General features: G+C 34.5%; 1 protein-coding gene across 2 annotated transcripts in view; it reads right to left on the reverse strand.

Moving 5' to 3' along the window:
* Nucleotides 1–19,358, reverse strand: part of MTBP (MDM2 binding protein) — an 83,834-nt gene that overhangs the window by 51,818 nt on the left and 12,658 nt on the right. For both annotated transcript variants that reach the window (XM_017847563.1, XM_017847565.1), the window contains exons 8-11: nt 17,936–18,070; nt 16,036–16,130; nt 13,177–13,246; nt 6,063–6,180 (exon numbers count right to left, since the gene is read on the reverse strand). In XM_017847563.1, the coding sequence (XP_017703052.1) occupies nt 6,063–6,180; nt 13,177–13,246; nt 16,036–16,130; nt 17,936–18,070 (418 nt within the window). The remainder of the gene's footprint in view (nt 1–6,062; nt 6,181–13,176; nt 13,247–16,035; nt 16,131–17,935; nt 18,071–19,358) is intronic.

Raw genomic sequence — 19,358 nt, forward strand, 5'->3', positions numbered from 1 at the left:
CTCCAGCTTTGTTCTTTTTGCTTAGGATTGTCTTGGCTATACGAGCTCTTTTTTGCTGTCATATGAAATGTAAAGTAGTTTTTCAATTCTGTGAAGAAAGTCAGTGGTAGCTTGATGGGGATAGCATTGAATCTATAAATTACTTTGGGCAGTAAGGCAATTTTCACAGTACTGATTCCACCTGTCTATGAGCATGAAATATTTTTCTATTTGTTTGTGTCCTCTCTTATTTCCCTGAGCAGTGCTTTGTAGTTCTCCTTGAAGAGGTCCTTCACATCCCTTGTAAGCTGGATTCCTAGGTATTTTATTCTCTTTGTAGCAATTGTGAGTTCACTCATGATTTGGTTCTCTGTTTGTCTATTATTGGTGTATAGGAATGCTTGTGATTTTTGCACACTGATTTTATATTCTGAGACTTTGCTGAAGTTGTTTATCAGCTTAAGGGGATTTTGGGCTGAGACGATGGAGTTTTCTAAATAAACAATCATGTCATCTGCAAACAGACAATTTGACTTCCTCTCTCCCTATGTGAATACCATTTAATTTCTTTCTCTTGTCTGATTACCTTGGCCAGAACTTCCAATACTATGTTGAATAGGAGTGGTAAGAGAGGGCATCCTTGTCTTGTGCCAGTTTTCAAAGGTAATCGTTCCAGGTTTTGTTCATTCAGTATGATACTGGCTATGGGTTTGTCATAAATAGCTCTTATTATTTTGAGATACGTTCCATCAATACCTAGCTTATTGAGAGTTTTAGCATGAAGGGGTGTTTATCAAAGGCCAAAAAGACCAAGTTTAAAAAATTATTTTCAATGAAAGTATACATTATGTGACAAAACAAATCATGCATGGCCTTTAGATACATTCAAAATTAGGTAGAAATGCTAATCCCACCCTGTGACATTAGATAAGGTTCTTGGTTTCCTTGATTACCTTATTTTTCTCAATTGTAATATAAAGGATTTTTTAAAAACCTACTTCTCAATATTGTTTTGAGAATTAAAGATAATGAATCCACAGCATATGGCACATAGTAGGCCTTCAATATTGGGAGATAAAATTTTTTATTACTTATCTATGATTTGTTTAGGTTGCACGTGATCATTTAATTTTTTGACAACTTCATAAAATATCTCTGTAAACATGGTGAGCCAGCCATTTTTCACTATTCATCTGTCTTCTCAGTAAGTTTTACATATAGACATTTTTCTTTTGAAATGTAATATGGTTGACTTAATTGCATTTGTTTGTACAGTGCTTTTGCATTTTTCCTGTATCATAATAATTTCTGGGAATTAATTGAATACCAGTTTTAAAAGGCATTCGTTTGCTATTATAATTAAACCATACTTCAAATTGGGCACTGTTTGTCCATTTTAGTTCACTCTATGAAACTGCTGATACAAAACAATTTTTGATATACAAAAACAACATATGGTTCAAATTAATACATATATATTTTTTATTTCATCAAAGGATGAAACTGATAAAAATTGGAGCACAAATTTTGGTTCATACTACATGGATGGAGTTCATTCAAAGTCTTTCTTTAACTGTCTGGAGAGCAGTTATTACTACCTAGAAATATATACTTCACTCATTATTTAACAAACACTTTTGAGTAACTGTTAAGTGTCAGGCAGACACACATTTAGTACATTAGACAGCATGAGTATTAAGGCAAAAAGATAAAGCTAGGAAGATGAATAAGAGGTCAGGAGAAGAATCTGTTTGCAACGTTAGATGGGCTGGCAAAAAAGGTCCTAAAAGAGAAAAATGATTTTGGAGTAAAGACCTGAAAAAATTAGGAACTAGTCCTATGGCTATCTGGGGGAAAAACTAAACCTGTTACCTCCACCATAAAGTAAGCTCCATTAGGGCAAGGATGTTGTTCTATTTACTGCTGGTCCAGCATGTAAAACAGTGCTTAATATATTGTAAGTGCTCGATAAAAATATCTGTTGAAAAAGCAGATACTTAACGCATATACAAATATGTTTAAATGTTCAATACACATAAAGTTGTTTTTATGATTAATAATAGTATAACTATTGCATACCTTGCTTTTTTCATTCAGTATGTCTTGGGGATTTTTCCGAGTCAGTGACTACTAAATACAATGTTATAATAACTTCTGAATATCTATTTTCTGTGGTACAGTGTGAATTCCATTAGAGGAAGACTCAAGTCTATCTCATGGATCAGTAACCCCAAGATAACAGTACCATGCCTGATACACAATATCTGCTGTATATTCAAATAAATGAATAAAAGGTATAACTCACTAGATGTATGAATGAATAATAAAGTCACAAAGGAGTAAAATCAAGGAATACTTTCAGGAAACAGTACAAAGTTAGAATGAAGATTCTGGAACATATGTGGCAACAACAGAGAACAGCTGGGCATAATTCAGAAGACTGTGGAGAAACAGAGTCATGGTGTAGGAGAATGATCTGAGAGTCGCTATATGATAGTGAGAAAGGGTATTGTTAGTGATGCTAGGAAGGGATAGGAAGTTTGCCAGGTGTGAGTTATTGAAGCTTTTACATTAGCTAAAACTCAGCTTCTCTATTTTTACAAAAAAAAAATTCCATTAATGGGTAAGAATTTCTCCTACAGAGAGGATTATGGGTAGAAGAGAACTGAATAATCAACTGTCCAGTTTGATTTTATTTCTACTTCTAAGATTTTTTTTTTAAAATACTGTAAAGTGTCAGCTTAATCAGCCCTTAATGGTCCAGTCTAATCAGTAATCAACAATCTGGCTTCAAAGATTATGTGATCTGTGTCTTATTATTATTCACTAGTTACCAATATTAATGCTCAAATTTCAAGAAGAGATAATTTTAAAAAATCAAATCAAGCCACATGGTATTTTCTTAAAATTACAATGGAAATCATGCCAAAAAAACCCCACACCTAAGTTAAGAGTAAATTACCTTAAAATCAGAAGTTCCAACGTAATGGTTGTTTGAAGTTGGAGACAGTTACAAGAGGAAAAATAAATAATGAATGGGCTGCCAGAATATACTCAAGTTTACTGAGGAGATGTTAATATTATGATTAACTGATTGCATATGTCTACATATGTTTAATCAATTTTGGACACATGTAAAGCTGAGAAATGGATCAGTATTATTCCATGATTATATGTAGAATAAGTGAAATTGATTATATTGCCACTCAGAAAATCTATTTCCGATTTTGTTTTAGCAAGTGCCAAAATTACCAAATATATATTTGTTCCCTGTGAGATGAGAATGGTTAAAAGCTGCACTTATTCATGTATTAGTATGGTGCTGTAAGTTACAGTAATAATGTCTCCTCCTACAGGAAACTTCTCTTGAACTCTTAAGGCTATGTTTTGTTTTAAAACAAAACAAAAGCTAAAGGCTATGTTAGGTGATACACTCTGGAAGTACCTTTCATTTTGCCTTCACAATGTTGGCTAAACAGACTTATAATTATTTTCCTAGGTACATTCCTCACTTGAGTATAAATTTCACAAAGAAAAAGACCATGAATCTACTTCCTCAAGTGTAAAAACCCAGTTTGATGCTCCTTTATTCCCCCACTTTGCACCATGCTCTTTATCAATGGTATTTTAATGCGGATGTTAACGATAACTTGCTAGGGTCTTCCAAAGATCATTTACCATATCATTTCCTAACTTTCCCTCCACTTTCACCTTACATGCAGGTACAATTTGCCCTCTACATCTATGGGTTTCACACTGTGGATTCAACCAACCACGAATTGAAAATATTCCAGAAAAAATTTAAAAATAACAAATTAATAACTGAGAAGAATATAAATTTTAAAAACCATATAGTATAACAAGTATTTACATAGCATTTACATTGTATCAGGCATTACAAGTAATCTAGAGATGATTTAAAGTATACAGGAGAATGTGCACAGGTTATATGCAACTATTACTCCATTTTATATGAGGGGTTTGAGCATCTAGGAATTTTGTTATCCACAGGGGTCCTGGAACCAATTCCCAGTGGATACTGAGGGATGACTGTATTTCTAAAGATTCTATCCTTAGCTCTCTTCTCTAGCCATGTTCTTTATATGTTGTTGTTTTCAACCATTCCTAACTAACATTCTACATTCCTAACTAGTAGGCACCTATGGTAGACTTTTTACATTGGTGGCTTCCTATTATTCACATCTTTAGATAGGTACTTCCTCCTTGAATTTGGACTATTCTTGTAACTAGCTCTAAATAACAGAATGTAACAGAAGTAAAGTCCTGGGATTAAGCCTTAAAAAGTCTTGGTAGTTTCAAGTTCTATATGTTTGTCCTGAGCCACCATGGAAAAACTCCAGCTAACTTGCAGGAGAGATCATGTGAGAAGACCATGTAGCAAGGAAAAGGCTCTGAGACTAAATGGAGAGAAAAAGCCAGCCAGCTCCGCTGAACCCAGCCCCCAAATGATTTGCAAGTTCAAAACGCCCACATCAATGACCTCTGGTGAGATCAGTAGATGCTGAGGGCAGCTCAGACTGCAAAACTATAAGCAAATAAAGTGTTTGCTCTTTCAAGTCACTAAGTTTTGGGGTGGCTTATTACACAATAGATAAAACTGCTGGAAAACTCAAAATCCAAATATCCAGCCCTATTATCTAGAGATCTGTACCTAAAATTCAAACTCTACATTTAAATTTCCACATAGATATCTTACCTACATTTGGAATTCAACATCTGCTAAAATAGAATTCAGTATCTCTCCTGTTTCTTATATGGAAAAATAGAAAATCTATACTGTATAAGCTACTGCTTTTAAAATTGTATTCCTCAAAATTCAAGGGCCCTGTGGAGTATTTCTACAGATTTCTTCATAATTCTTCTGGTACACATGTCTCAATTACAGCTTTTAGTCCCATCACATTATGGGTCACAAAAACTATAAGCTAAAAAAAAGTAAAAGTTTTTGTTCAATTTAAAAAACACACATCAAAGCCAAAGTATGATGGAACACATTTCACCAATGTGACTTTGGGAAAGTAATTTTAACATTCTAAGCCACAATCACCTCATGAAATACTAGGGTTTAGACTTAATCTCTGATTTTATAACAGAAATTTTCATTTGGATAAAGATATCTTGAATATACTAGAGGAACCGAGTGGGAACACAGAGTAGTGGTAGAGAGCACAAGAGCACAGGTTCAAACCCTTGGAGAAGTGACAGAGCCGTAGGTTCTGTCAACTAATAGCTTTGTCACTTCTCTAAGCTCCAATTCCTTCATCTGTAAAATGGGGATAAAAATAAGTATACGGGGTTACTACAAAATTAAATGAATCAGTATATCTAAAATAGAATACTTGGAATATTGTGTAAGATACAGTTAAACTGTTGAATAAAAAACCTTAGGTCAGGCGCGGTGGCCCATGCCTGTAATCCTAGCACTTTGGGAGGCGGAGGCGGGTGGATCACTTGAGGTCAAGAGTTCGAGACTAGCCTGGCCAACATGGTGAAACTCCATCTTGACTAAAAATACAAAAATTAGCCAGGCGTGGTGGTGGGTGCCTGTAATCCCATCTACTAGGGAGGCTGAAGCAGGAGAATCATTTGAACCCAGGAGGTGGAAGTTGCAATGAACCAAGATCGTGCCATCACACTCTAGCCTGGGTGGCAAAGTGAGACTCTATCTCTAAATAAATAAATAAATAACTTCTACTAATTTCTTCAAAAAATTATCACAGGTTTTTTTTTTTTTAAATGTACCATATAATAAATGAACCGCTCTTTTCACATATTTGATTCCTGAAACATCTCTAAAAAAACCCATGTTCAATATAATTAGCTATCTAATGAACCAAGAGTTCTGCCTTTAGATCACTAGCATTTTAAATGAATATGGTTAGAGATACTTTATGTTACAGTAGGTTGCAATTAAAAATCTGAAAATGATGTAGACTCCTGGTAATCAACAGCAATAATATGAAATACTGTTTTCTCATATAGAAATGTTATCTTCACTTCAAATTTGATACATACATTAACTATGCTGCATCATTAAAACAATTGAAACATGTAATACTCACCACTGATTGTTTTAGGCTTTTTAGCTATATATTCCTTCCATTTTCTTGAACTGAGTTGGTTGGGAGGTGGAATAAGTATGTTACTAACGGTACATGGCAATACAAAAAGAGCACCAACCTGGATAAAACAGATCATATTTTCATTGATTGCACACTGAAATTCACTCTTGAATAGTGCCAAGTGACAATTTTCCACTCATATTTCACCAATTTAACATGCATTTAGTAATGCCCTCTCCAAAAAACTCCACTATAAAGACTAAAAAGTAAGAACAGTGGCCCACCCTCTGTCAAAATAAAACAAAACAAAAGCTAAAACGCAGACAAACAAAAACAGTAAAGGCATTCAATGCTACAGGCTTCCCTTTTCCACTGAGGTATACATCTCTGAAAAATTCACAATATTTGCTTCAAGTTCAGGTTGTGGATATAATTTATTTGTGTATATACAAAACAGTGTAAGGCTGAGCTTTAGCACCAAAATATTTTGTTATATTTAACCATCATCTTATAACTTTTTGACTAGATGGATTATTGTACTAGTTTCAAAATTAGAATACATTTGCTGGCAATTTAGAAACTTTGTTCCTGGAAATCAGAGATTTAATGCTAATAGGTACAAACTGAGAAGACAATGAATTACATGGTAGAAAACATACAGCAACTTCTGACTGATTTATGAGCAAACTCAGCTTGTTCATCTTTGTATTGCCAGGGCTGGGGATACAGATGCTTATTAAATATTGGTTCACCAAAATCACCATAATATATTTAGGTAAACTCTCAGTTTACTAAGGCCTGAATAAAACAAACCACAATTCTGAAAGTTATATTTTTCCAGTTAATTCAGAAATGCAGCTACATCAATCAGCACATCTCAGTAAAAGGTATTTCATTTTAAAACTGAGAAAATTTAGGCAAAGCATTTGCCAAAGATCTTAGAGCTAGTGCAAAATCATTTTTAATTGTCCTATACTGATGGACTGGTTACATGAAATATGTGATCACTAATATTTTAATGTTTTGTTGCTATTTATTATTTTTACTTATGCATTCTTAATTCACAGATATAAAATAAATATTAAAGTTGGTGCAAACGTAATTGTGGTTTTTGCATTGTTGAAATTTGCAGTTTGATATTGGAATATGTTCTTAAATAAATGTGGTTATGTTATACATCATTTTAATGAGCATTTCTCGCTTTATATTTTCTTGTTAATAACTTATTACTTGCTGTTTATGTTTATTTTAGACTATGGAAATGATGTTAGACAAAAAACAAATGTGAGTAATTTTCTTATTCGAGTTCAAAACGGGTCAAGAAGCAGTGGAAACAACTTGCAACATCAACGCATCTGGCCCAGGAACTGCTAATGAACATGCAGTGCAGTGAAGGTTCAAAAAGTTTTGCAAAGGAGATGAGAGCCTTGAAGAGGAGTGGTATAGTGGCTGGCCATAGGAAGTAGACAACAACCAATTGAGAGCAATGATCGAAGCTGATCCTCTTACAACTACACAAGAAGTTGCAGAAGAACTCACCGTCGACCATTCGGCATTTGAAGCAAATTAGAAAGCTCAATAAGACCAGGCATGGTGGCTCATACCTGCAATCTCAGCACTTTAGGAGGCCGAGGTGGGTGGATCACCTAAGGTCAGGAGTTCGAGACCACCCTGGCCAATACGGTGTAACCCTGTTTCTACTAAAGATACAAAAATTAGCCAGGCATGGTGGCACATGCCTGTAGTCCCAGAAACTTGGGAGACTGAGGCAGGAGAATTGCTTGAACCCGAGAGGCAGATTGCAGTGAGCCCAGACTGAGCCATGACACTCCAGCCTGGGCAACAAAGTGAGACTCTATCTCAAAAACAAAACAAAACAAACAAATAACTAAATAAACCCCCAAAAGCTCAATAAGAAAGCTCAAAGCTCTCATCGTTTTGAAGCGTCGTCTTCCCTTATTCTATGCAACAACGAACCATTTCTCGATCAGATTGTGTGACGAAAAGTGGGCGACGACCAGCCTCGTGACTGGACCAAGAAGAAGCTCCAAAGCACTTCCCAAAGTCAAACTTGCACTAAAAAAAAGATCATAGTCACTGTTTCCTGGTCTGCTGCCATTCTGATCCATGACAGCTTTTTGAATCCTGGTGAAATAATTACATCTGAGAATTATGCTCAGCAAATCAATGAGATGCACCAAAAACTGCAACACCTATAGCCAGCATTGGTCAACAGAAAGGGCCCAAGTCTTCTCCATGACAACGCCCAACCACATGTCACATAACCAATGCTTCAAAAGTTGAATGAACTGGGCTACAAGTTTTGCCTCATCCATCACATTCACCTGACCTCTCACCAACTGACTGCCACTTCCTCAAGCATCTCAACAACTTTTTGCAGGGAAAATGCTTCCACAGGCAAGGCAGGATGCAGAAAATGCTTTCTAAGAGTTCGTAGAATTCCAAAGCATGGATTTTTATACTACAGGAATAAAAAAACTTAATTCTCATTGGCAAAATGTGTTGATCGTAATGGTTTCTATTTTTATTCATAAAGATGTGTTTGAGCCTAGTTATAATGATTTAAAACTCATGGTCTGAAACCACAATTACTTTTACATCAACCTAATATGTTAGGAACAAAATAAGAAAGGTTAAAAGAAATATGCTTATTTTTCTTTATTATTATAGCCATAATCTTTTAAAGTCAAATATATTTTATGTAGTTAAGAATTAGAAATTAAAATAAAATATTTAGCAATAGAAAATAATCATTAAATATAAAAAATATATCTAATTTTCTCGACATTAAATCCTAGTTCTTCTTTCTTGCATACATAGGACTCCATAGCCCAAAAAAATGTGACCTGACTGTATAGTTAAAAAGGTGGACAAGGCCGTAATGTGAGTATGCCAGACTGGGTCCCAGTTACAGCTCTCTCAACATTTTAGAGATGCTAATTGCAGTTAAATACATTACTTACAGCCTAATATAAATGCGGTGGGACCATTAGCTGAAATGGTCACACTTTGGAGACAGCCTGATATTGACTAGACATTTGCTTCAAATATGAAAATAAGTATTTCTAAATCACATAAACTATAATTCCCTACAAAATAAATTTGTCAGTTGTTTATAATGCATTCTTAATACACCTAGGTGCTGATAACTTGCACCCATACACTAATCATTAGATAACTCTGAGACTTGAGGATGATCTGATCTGTTCAGGCTATCATTCTACCTCTAGAATATAAACGCCAAATAACATGTCAAATCTGACTTTCAAAATCTTGGGGTTTTTTTGTTTCTTTTTTTGAGACAGTCTCACCCTGTTGCCCATGCTGGAGTGCAGTGGTGTGATCTCGGCTCACTGCAACCTCTGCCTCCCTGGTTCAAGCGACTCTCTCGCCTCAGCCTCCCAAATAGGCACGTGCCACCATGCCTGGCTAATGTTTTCTATTGTTTTAGTAGAGACGGGGTTTCACCATGTTGCTCAGGCTGGTCTCGGACTCCTGACCTCAGGTGATCCACCCGCCTCGGTCTCCAAAGTGCTGGGATTACAGGCATGAGCCACTGCACCTGGCCTGAGTTTCAAAATCTTGAGTAAGTATTTTCAGTAGGTCCTCTCCAACAAGAGTCATTGTGGAAATCACGTTTCTAGCTTTGCAAATTCCTCTCTTCGAAGAAATATTTCCCAGCCAGAAGATTAATGAACATCATAACTTCCTAACAATCCTATCTTGTCTTTCCCTAATCAAGCTTATAAGCTTTACTCCAAGAAGCTTTTACTTATATTCTGGGGCTAACCATAGCTACATAGAGAGATAATTTGTTTAAGCTAAGATGCTGACTGAAGATCATACAAAGCAATAGAACTTAAGCACCATGAAAGTTTCCTGAGAAAGGGCCTGTCCACCTTATTCTATCCAATATTACGAACAGGCATCTGGCAGATACTAGCAGTAAAAACATTAAAAAAAAGAAAAAAAAAATTAATTGTTTAACAAATGAAACCAAAGTTACTTATTTATTTTTTGAGATGGAGTCTCGCTCTGTTGCCCAGGTTCGAGTGCAGTGGTGCGATCTTGGTTCATTGCAACCTCCATCTCTTGGATCCAAATGATTCTCCTGCCTCAGCCTCCTGTATAGCTCGGACTACAGGGAAGCGCCACCATGCCCGGCTAATTTTTTGTATTTTTAGTAGAGATGGGGTTTCACCACGTTGGCCAGGCTGGTCTCGAACTCCTAACCTCAGGTGATCCACCCACCTTGGCCTCCCAAAGTGCTGGAATTACAGGCATGAGCCACCACACCCAGCTGAAACCCAAGTTATAAAACACTTCATTTCAAAGAACTGGTATGTAATTATACACTTTTTCAAAAACGTGAACAATGACCGGGTGCAGTGGCTCACGACTCTAATCCCAGCACTTTGGGAGGCCGAGATGGGTGGGTCACTTGAGGTCAGGAGTTCAAGACCAGCCTGGCCAACATGACGAAACCCTGTCTCTAGTAAATATACAAAAAAAACTTAGCCAAGCATAGTGGTGTATGCCTATAGTTCCAGCTATTTGAGTGGCTGAGCCAGGAGAATTGTTTGAACCCAGGAGGCAGAGGTTGTAGCGAGCCAAGATCACACCACTGCACTTCAGCCTGGGCAACAGAGTGAGACTCCATCCAAAAAAAAAAAGTAAAAAACAAATCGTAATTCAATGTATAAGAAAAATAAATTACTTCATATTTAGATTTTCTAAGTTACATAATATATGGCTTCAAAAATAATCCCTTTTGCTGCATAAAACTGGGAACATAGTTATAAAGTATCTATTCCTTACTAATAAAGTATGTTCTAATATTTTACAGTTGTGGTTCAAGAAGAAAAAATGATAATCTAATACAACAAATTTAAAACAAAACAACTGAAAATACATTATTAAACATTAATAGTTTAGGGTGCTTCTAGAATTAGTGTTGCCTATCTTCAATAACTACATGGACTAATGATTATGTTACACCTGTGCTAAACTATAGGTACAGATCTGATTTTGACTTGAAATAGTCTCTATAAATTAGCCAGGCATGGTGGCACATGCCTGTAATCCCAGCTACTTGGAAGGCTGAGGCAGGAGAATCACCTGAACCTGGGAGGCAGAGGTTGTGATGAGCTGAGCTCGCACCATTGCTCTCCAGCCTGGGTGATAGAGTGAGACTCTGTCTTAAAAAAAAAAAAAAAAAAAAAAAAAAAAGGAAAGAGTCTCTATAAGATTTCTACAAATTTCTCTGTAAAATTTCTATAAATTTCACCATACCTTCAAATTACTTAGAGAATATCTAGTGTTTTGTACTTTTAAGGAAACTGTTTCACTTACGTGTGTCAATCATTTGGGCCACATAAACTTCAAAGACAATAAAAAATTATGTAGCAACCATCTTCTACATCATAATTGGTAGTTTATAAAATACATCCAATTTGGTTTTCATTACAACTCTGAAATAGGTAACACGGGGATTGTGATTTCCAGTTTGCAATATGAAAAGCTATAAGCCAGTGAGTGGGGCAGCTATGGCTTAAAGTCAAGCTTTCTAAAAACCATGCTCTTCCATTGAAGACTTTCTACTATACCATCTATATTTCTTTCCTCCCTTATCTGACAATATAGATGAGATAATTAATGATAAATAATAATATTCTCAATCCATACAGTGAAGCAGCTCCAAAAGATTAGGTGACTGGACAGGGTTATATAGAGAGCTACTTAGCTACCTGGATTAAAATAGAAACAGGGCATTTTTAATTCTCAGTGCACTTAAAAAATATATACTAATTCATAAGATGTCTCTGCAAATAGTTCTGGAGAAATGTATGGCCTTATTAACCTCTATCTAAAGTAGGGTCTCTTGACTTATTCCCTATCTCAGGCTGTTTATTTCTTCATAATTCTTATTGTGTCTGCAGTTACTTATTTTCTGCTTGTCCCCTAAAATGTAAGTTCCACAAGTATAGAAGCATCATCTGTACACTTCATTACTGGGTTCCCGAAATCTAGTATAGTACCTCACACACAGTAGAATACATGTTGGATAAATGATAAAAGATACATTTTAAAATTTCAAAATTCAGCAAATTAGTTATTTTTAGAGGATGAAAGCCAGGGTAATACTGGTAAAGGCCACTTCATCAAATAAATACTTTGGTGCCCTATTCAAAGGACTATTAAATTTATGGAAAAAGAGGCTAGAAGCCAAAATTTTAAGTTAGTATACAGTCAAGTATACATTTTAAGGTCAAAATCATTTTTCCTTTACTATATTGATTTTCTATAGGAATTATAACCAAGACTTGATTATAGCACCATAGGGAAACTGCTATAATTATAAGAATCATTTTCTCCCTGCAGGATTATTTGCTAGTCTACTTGTCATTAAAACAATAAGAAAATGTTAGGTAAATACTGCCAATAAACATTGTGTGCATCAAAAATTGTTTTCCAAGAAACATAACAGTTGAATAAATAACTAGAAAAAAAGCAAACTTTCATTTTTTCCTACTAAAACTGAATTTGATTTTAAATAGATGATTCCACTTAAAATTATTTATATTGTAATTTTTTTAGTTAAAAATATACCAATTTTACATCATTATATATACAAAATAACTGTTAAAATAGTCATAAATCTCCTAAACATCATCAGAATTTAGAAAGAAAATTGGAAACTCCCAAATGACAATTTAGTAAAACTTTAGCTTTTCCACTTTCATCCCCTGCCCTACAATGAAGAAAAAAATGCAAGTATATGAAGGTCTTCTCATAGAATTGAAATCGCATGTTGAAGAAGTAGGTTAACAATAAAATTACCAGTCATAAAGCTTATTTCTGAAAATCTCTCCTAAAAACAAAATGTCACTTATGTTTGCAGAGTACTTTTACAGTTATTATGAAAAGTCCAAAATATCTTAATATGAGTTAGGACCAAAATTATCCTATATTACAATAAAGAAACCAAGTCATCAAGCAAACAGATTAGTAAGTTACATCCATTTTCTTACACATCCTTAAGTGGCAAGTATAAAAACAAACAAACAAAAAACCCCCAAGAAACCCTCAATACCTTGCTACACAGAGAAGAAATCTGCTCCAACAGCAACACAGAATTCTGTTTGGTACTGTTTGTCAATCCTCTGTACTAAGGAGTTAAAGAAATGATGTAATGGTACCTGTGAAACAATGTACTCCTTAAAATAAGTTACATTATTTCAATTCTTCCACAGTTGCTTAAATTCATTTATTAAAAAATTTAACTGTAGCTGTTAACAATTACTCCTTTCCCTAAGGATAATTATTTTTCCAATTATTTGTTTAATTCTGAAAATGCCAAAAATTTGTTTAATTATTTGTTTAATTCTGGATTGATTGAGGCAGAGTGGTGTCCACTGAAATGCCCACTAAAATATCTGATCGTATGGAAGTGAGAATTTGAAAATGAGGATGACAAAAGAATAGAAGGGAAGGTGCTGGTGTGAGAGGCCCTCCGAGAAGAAATGGCCAACATTTTGTGACTAATTAACTAATTGTTGAATTTTATCTTCATAGCTTGCTCCTCTATAGTGGGAGATAAGTCTTGTTTAGCATTATTGTTTAAATGCTAAGAAACAGTGCTACTATAAAGAGCATTACTATAAACTATAAGAACAAGAAATTTATAAAACTGTAGCTTCTAAATAAAATTCAAAACACTAGGCTAGTGTTTAATTTCTTTTATACAAAATGAAATACACCTAAGAACAGAACATTTTGTATAAAAAGAAATTGTATTTCTTTTTATTATACAATTATACAATACAAATTGTATTTCTTTTTATACAAAATGTTCTGTTCTTAGGTGTATTTCTAAACATTCTTATATATTTTTAAAAGAGAGTTTAAAATATGTTGAATATATTTGCAGATACATATGATACCATTTATATTTACTTAAATACATAAAATGATACATCAGCTGACTGATTCTTATGTTTCTTCATGGTGATGGCAGGAGAAACATTTAAACATTTTCTGAGTATATAAATTACTTGTTTTTTTTTCCCACAGATTCCTAACATTTCTCCCTCCTCTCTACACCATATACCAGGAAGTCCTCTGCCTATTCTAAAAGCATAAATACAGTATTTGAGGGAAGATTTTTTTTCCCCAAGTTGTAGAACTTTTCTTAACGTAATGGTAGTAAAAAGTATACTGAGTATTATGTAAAAACATGGTCAAACATCTAAATGTTGGGTGGTACCATGAAAACAGTTTACAGTACACTTTGTAAACCTTTTGATACAGAAACTTTTTCCAAGTGACATTTTATCTGGAAACCCAATATTTAGGGCAGAAGAGGTGCTGCTCTGGTTGCAGTAGGAGGGGGCCAAGAGCCATGCCCACTCAACTTATCTTTCAATCCCATTATCCGGAGAACCCAGTCCTCGACTTTCCTTGGAAGATGGTTTGAAAACCATTGGTCTAAGGCAAGAATCTAATGTAAGATAAATATGTCAAACAGCTTCTGCCCAATAAGCTGCTAATAGATGAGGACAGAGAAAAGAAGGATTAATAATAGATTATATCTGAAAGTAACATCTACAGTTATACTGCCAGGTAGAATGCTGGCTAAATGGTTCTCAACAGTAATGTACAACAGATAAAAATTTTTTAAAACTACCTATTATACCTTTTACTACAATGTACATTACCACTCCAACTACCTGAAACTGAACTCCTCTTCCTCTATGAAAATGGCTCATCTCATGTTATCTCAACTAGTGACACCAGTTTCAACATAGGGAATCAACTACACTCTCTGGCCTTCTCACTTTCTCAGCATGTAATAAATAAATCATGATATCGTGTTGATTTTACATCTTTAACACATTGTGTACTTTTCCTGGCTCTCCATTCCAAATGCCACTTGTTTAGTTCGAGCTTTGCTCAGGTTTCCAAAATCCTACCAGCATGATCTAAAATTTACTTCTCATTAAGCTACTGTCTGGCTTATAATCCTTGTATGATTCCTCATTATCTTTCGGATAGAATTTAACCCCAATTATGATATGTAAGGTCTTTTAGGACCTGATTAATCTGAAAAGCCTCTCCAATCTGATTACTTAGTAACTGCCTTCAACACCCCCAAACCAAAAAACAACTACTCTTTAGAGATTCTAGACTACAAACAGTTTTCAGCTGGGTAAGGTTCTCCTATGCCTTAGTAAATGTTACTTTTCTGCAGCAAGGAATTTTCAATAAGAAAATAATGAGTATTTTGATTTAGGCTGACATAATCCAAAGTCATTCATCTGACAATATTGAGTGCTTACTACATGCTATGATATATTGCAGTTACAGACTTCTTCAGCAGAAACATATTGAGTAAAACATAGAAGTCATGGAGATGTATTCCTGGATTTTAGGAAAAGGGAAATTATTTCCCAAAAGCATTAAAACTATAAAAAAAAAAAAAGTACAGTTAACAAAAGCACATAAAATATATACATGGTGATGTCTGGGCAGTAGGTGGGAAGGACAAAGTTTCAGTTAATGCTAGACTAGGTGTCAGAGTATATTAGTCCTATGCTCAAGCAGAGAACATTATAACTGCATTAAAGAAACAAGGCTCAGTCACTTCTGTATTATTTCCACAGCTCTATCCATAGAAAAGTCTCAACAATACTGAACAAAAATAAAAATGCTTGCATAGGGAGGAAGATTTCTGATAAAATAGGTATAGGATCCAGGAGGTGGGAAAAGCAAGAACTTCCTTCCCCAGCAACTCCAACAATAAGGAGTCCAGCAGCCTACTTGAACATCAACATTAAAACAATGAATATAATGAAAAATATATATCTAACATGTATGTTTACCCGACAATACCAGAACATTCTACCTGACACAGAAAATGTAATCTAAAATGAACATGTAAATGAAAGGATACAACTCAAATACAATGTCCGACATATAGCAGGAGGGTAGATCTGATAATTTTATCATCTGCACAAATTCTAAAGCAGGGCCATAATAATGGAAAACCTAGAAAAGAAATTAAAATTGTGTAATATTTAAATACCATAAACAAAAGTAAACAAATTAGTGATTAAGGGTTTAAAACTTTAAAATGGATCTTAAAAAGAAACTTTTTACACATTATGCATGCCTAGTATGTAATCCTATATTCTATAGCAGACCAGAATTTCTTCAATTTCAATTCTACCTTTCAGGGTAGAGAAACAGACATGGAGATCACTTAGTAACCAGGAAGAGCTGTCACAGGAGAAAATAAGTATGGGAGGAGGTAAGCAACAGAGGACAACAGTTCTCAACTTTTACTGTTTATCTTCAACAAGACAGACAGGTGATACAATAGGCTATAGTGTTGAAGAAACAAATTAGCAACCTACCTCTGAAGGTGGAATCTGTAGATTAAAAAAGTGAAAGAAAAGACACTCCAGGATGAACTTAGGTTGAGTGGTACACTGACATTAAAAAAAAAAAAAATTCTAGCAAAAAGACTAAATAAATTACAGAGATAGTGAAGTCAGCATGTGCCAATTAACATAGAAAGCTCCATTCAGAAAAAATAAAATTTCAGTACTATATTTCTTGGGTAAAGCCTAAAACTAAATTAGAATTTGTTATTGAAGGACTGCTATTTCAATAGTTGGAGCCATGTGCTTCACATGAAAGGCAAAGAAAAGAGCACACTTCTTGTAGAAGTTACACAAAGTTTTAGACTTGTAAAAAGTAGAGTAATTTCATCATATATGATTATGTGTGTATATATCTATAAACATATGTATCTATACAGTGTGTGTGTCTATACATATACAGAGAGAGAATATGAATTTTACATTATTGAAGAAGTTGTACCCTAAGATTCTCTTCAACAGTAGCAAAAATTTGGATACATTATTCATACTTGAAGAAAAGTTGAGGTCATGAATCTTTCTATTCTAATCTTTAGGAAAGAATTTAATATTCCTGTGAAAGATGGCCACAGTTACTTAAAGTAAGCAATTCTAAACAAATATTGAGAAATGAGTTCAAATCAGAAATTATACTCTCTGTTTGTACCACCCTTTGATTAGAAAATATTAACCATCAATTTGACATCTTTTTAACTTCATGACCACTGATTTCCACGTTCTTAAATTAGTTCTTTTAAAGTGAATTCTAAGATACCTTCATATAAATATCTCTTATGTTATTTTTCTAATGTTCAAAAGCCAACTAAACCTTTTCCTAATTATTATATTTTATAATTACTTGCATTTTAAGAACAAATGTATAGAAGATATGGGGCAAGAACTGATACTTCTTATACTGTAAGTTAAGCATATGTCAGGTACTATGTCAGATATTAAACTCTTACCTCATATAATCCTCATAACTTTGTAAGATATGTGTGTTACTATTGCCTCCACTTCACAAATGGGTTAATCAATCTACCCAAGGTTATAAACAACAACTTATAGGTGACACAGTCAGGTTCCAAACTCATGTTTACCTAACACCAAAACATACCCTCTTCTCACTACATCATATTCTCTCCAAACCGAGTCTTAGAAAGGTCACACAGTAAAGTCCAAACCAAAGGTGGTTTCAGAACTATACTCATTTAGCATCATTACATATCTTTAAACATCTAAAACAATGACAATATCACCAAAATTTAATGCTGATGACACAGTATAACTGAAGTACTTAATCATATTAAAAACTATGCTAGTGAGCACACTTAAGCACATATATTAGTAATATTAATTCAAGATTCAAACATATTTTATAGGAACAAAAATACACATGAATGATCACACAAAAAAATTAAATACAATTACCTTTGGCAAAATATTCTTATCCTTTGATGGTATTATCTTTTTGGCAAGGAAGTCAGTATTTAAGTTAGATGTACTAAAATTCTCAGATGTGACTCCCTTTAAAGAAAATTCAGGAAAACTAATTTCAAATCCAAACTGAAAAGAGACCAAGAAAACACAGTTACAAGTATCATGAATAATGCTATAAGATTAATACATCTTATTACAATGTAAAAGTTGAGGGGAAACCCATGTATAAATTTATTTTTGAGTCCTCAGCTCAAAAGTGTGCTTCTTACATTTAGGTATACATCCTATTTTAACTTACACATCAATTTTTCAGTTTTTCATGAAAAGCTCTCATTGGCTCTTTACCAGCTGGCAAGAGTATGTTAAGCTCATTCTACGCAGCCACAGGACCAAACAACCTCCTTTGCATTGTTCAGTATCTGGCTTCCTACCAGTCTGTAAGTTATGCAAAGACAGAAGCTGTCTGTCTTGTTCCTTTTGTTGTTTTTTTTTTTTTCTTTTTTGGCTTTGAGACGGAGTTTCACTCTTGTGTCCCAGGGTGGAGTACAGTGGCACAATCTTGCCTAACTGTAATCTCCACCTCCTTGGTTCAAGTGATTCTCCTGCCTCAGCCTCCTGAGTAGTTGGGATTATAGGGAACTGCCACCATGCTCGGCTAATTTTTAGTATTTTTAGTAGAGACAGGGTTTCACCATGTTGGCCAGGCTGGTCTTGAACTCCTGACCTTGGGTGATCCACTCACCTCGGCTTCCCAAAGTGCTGGGATTAGAGGCGTGAGCCACCGCACCTGGCTCTATCTTATTCCTTACTAGATCCTTAGTACAGTGTCTCACATAGTTTGTCTTTGATAAATGCTGCTGATAAGATCAATTACTGCAGAAGTAATAATAGCAACGATGCTAATAATAGTAATGGTAGCCACAGCAACAGTGATAGCTAACGCTTACTGAGTGGTTACTCTGTGCTTTGAATAATTTAATCCTCACAAAAATCTATGAGATAGGAACTATTATCATCATCTTACAGACAAAGACAAATGCAGCACCAAGAGGCTAAGCATTACACATCAGGCTACGTTAAACTAGAAAGAAAAAAGAGTTGGGATTTGATTGTAGGCAATACAACTCTAGAATCTATGTCCTTAATCACCATAATGCCTCTTGACTAAAAAGTTGTTTTCTATCAAAAAAAGTGATTTCAAGTTTTAAATGCTTGTATTACGTGGATGTTGTATTATGTGGACTCTTCTAATCCTGAATTTCTATGAAGTTTCTATTTCATTTTGACGTCTCTTACTATGAAAGAATGTTCATGGGTTTTGTAAGTCATGTCCATTTTGAAATAAGTGTTCATAGTAATTTATGTATTTAATTTATGGACATTTAATTTCCTATTCAAGAGAATAAAAGAATCT

The sequence above is a fragment of the Rhinopithecus bieti genome, unplaced genomic scaffold, assembly GCF_001698545.2.
Source record: "Rhinopithecus bieti isolate Rb0 unplaced genomic scaffold, ASM169854v2 scaffold_28066, whole genome shotgun sequence".
In the NCBI taxonomy this organism is placed as follows: domain Eukaryota; kingdom Metazoa; phylum Chordata; class Mammalia; order Primates; family Cercopithecidae; genus Rhinopithecus; species Rhinopithecus bieti.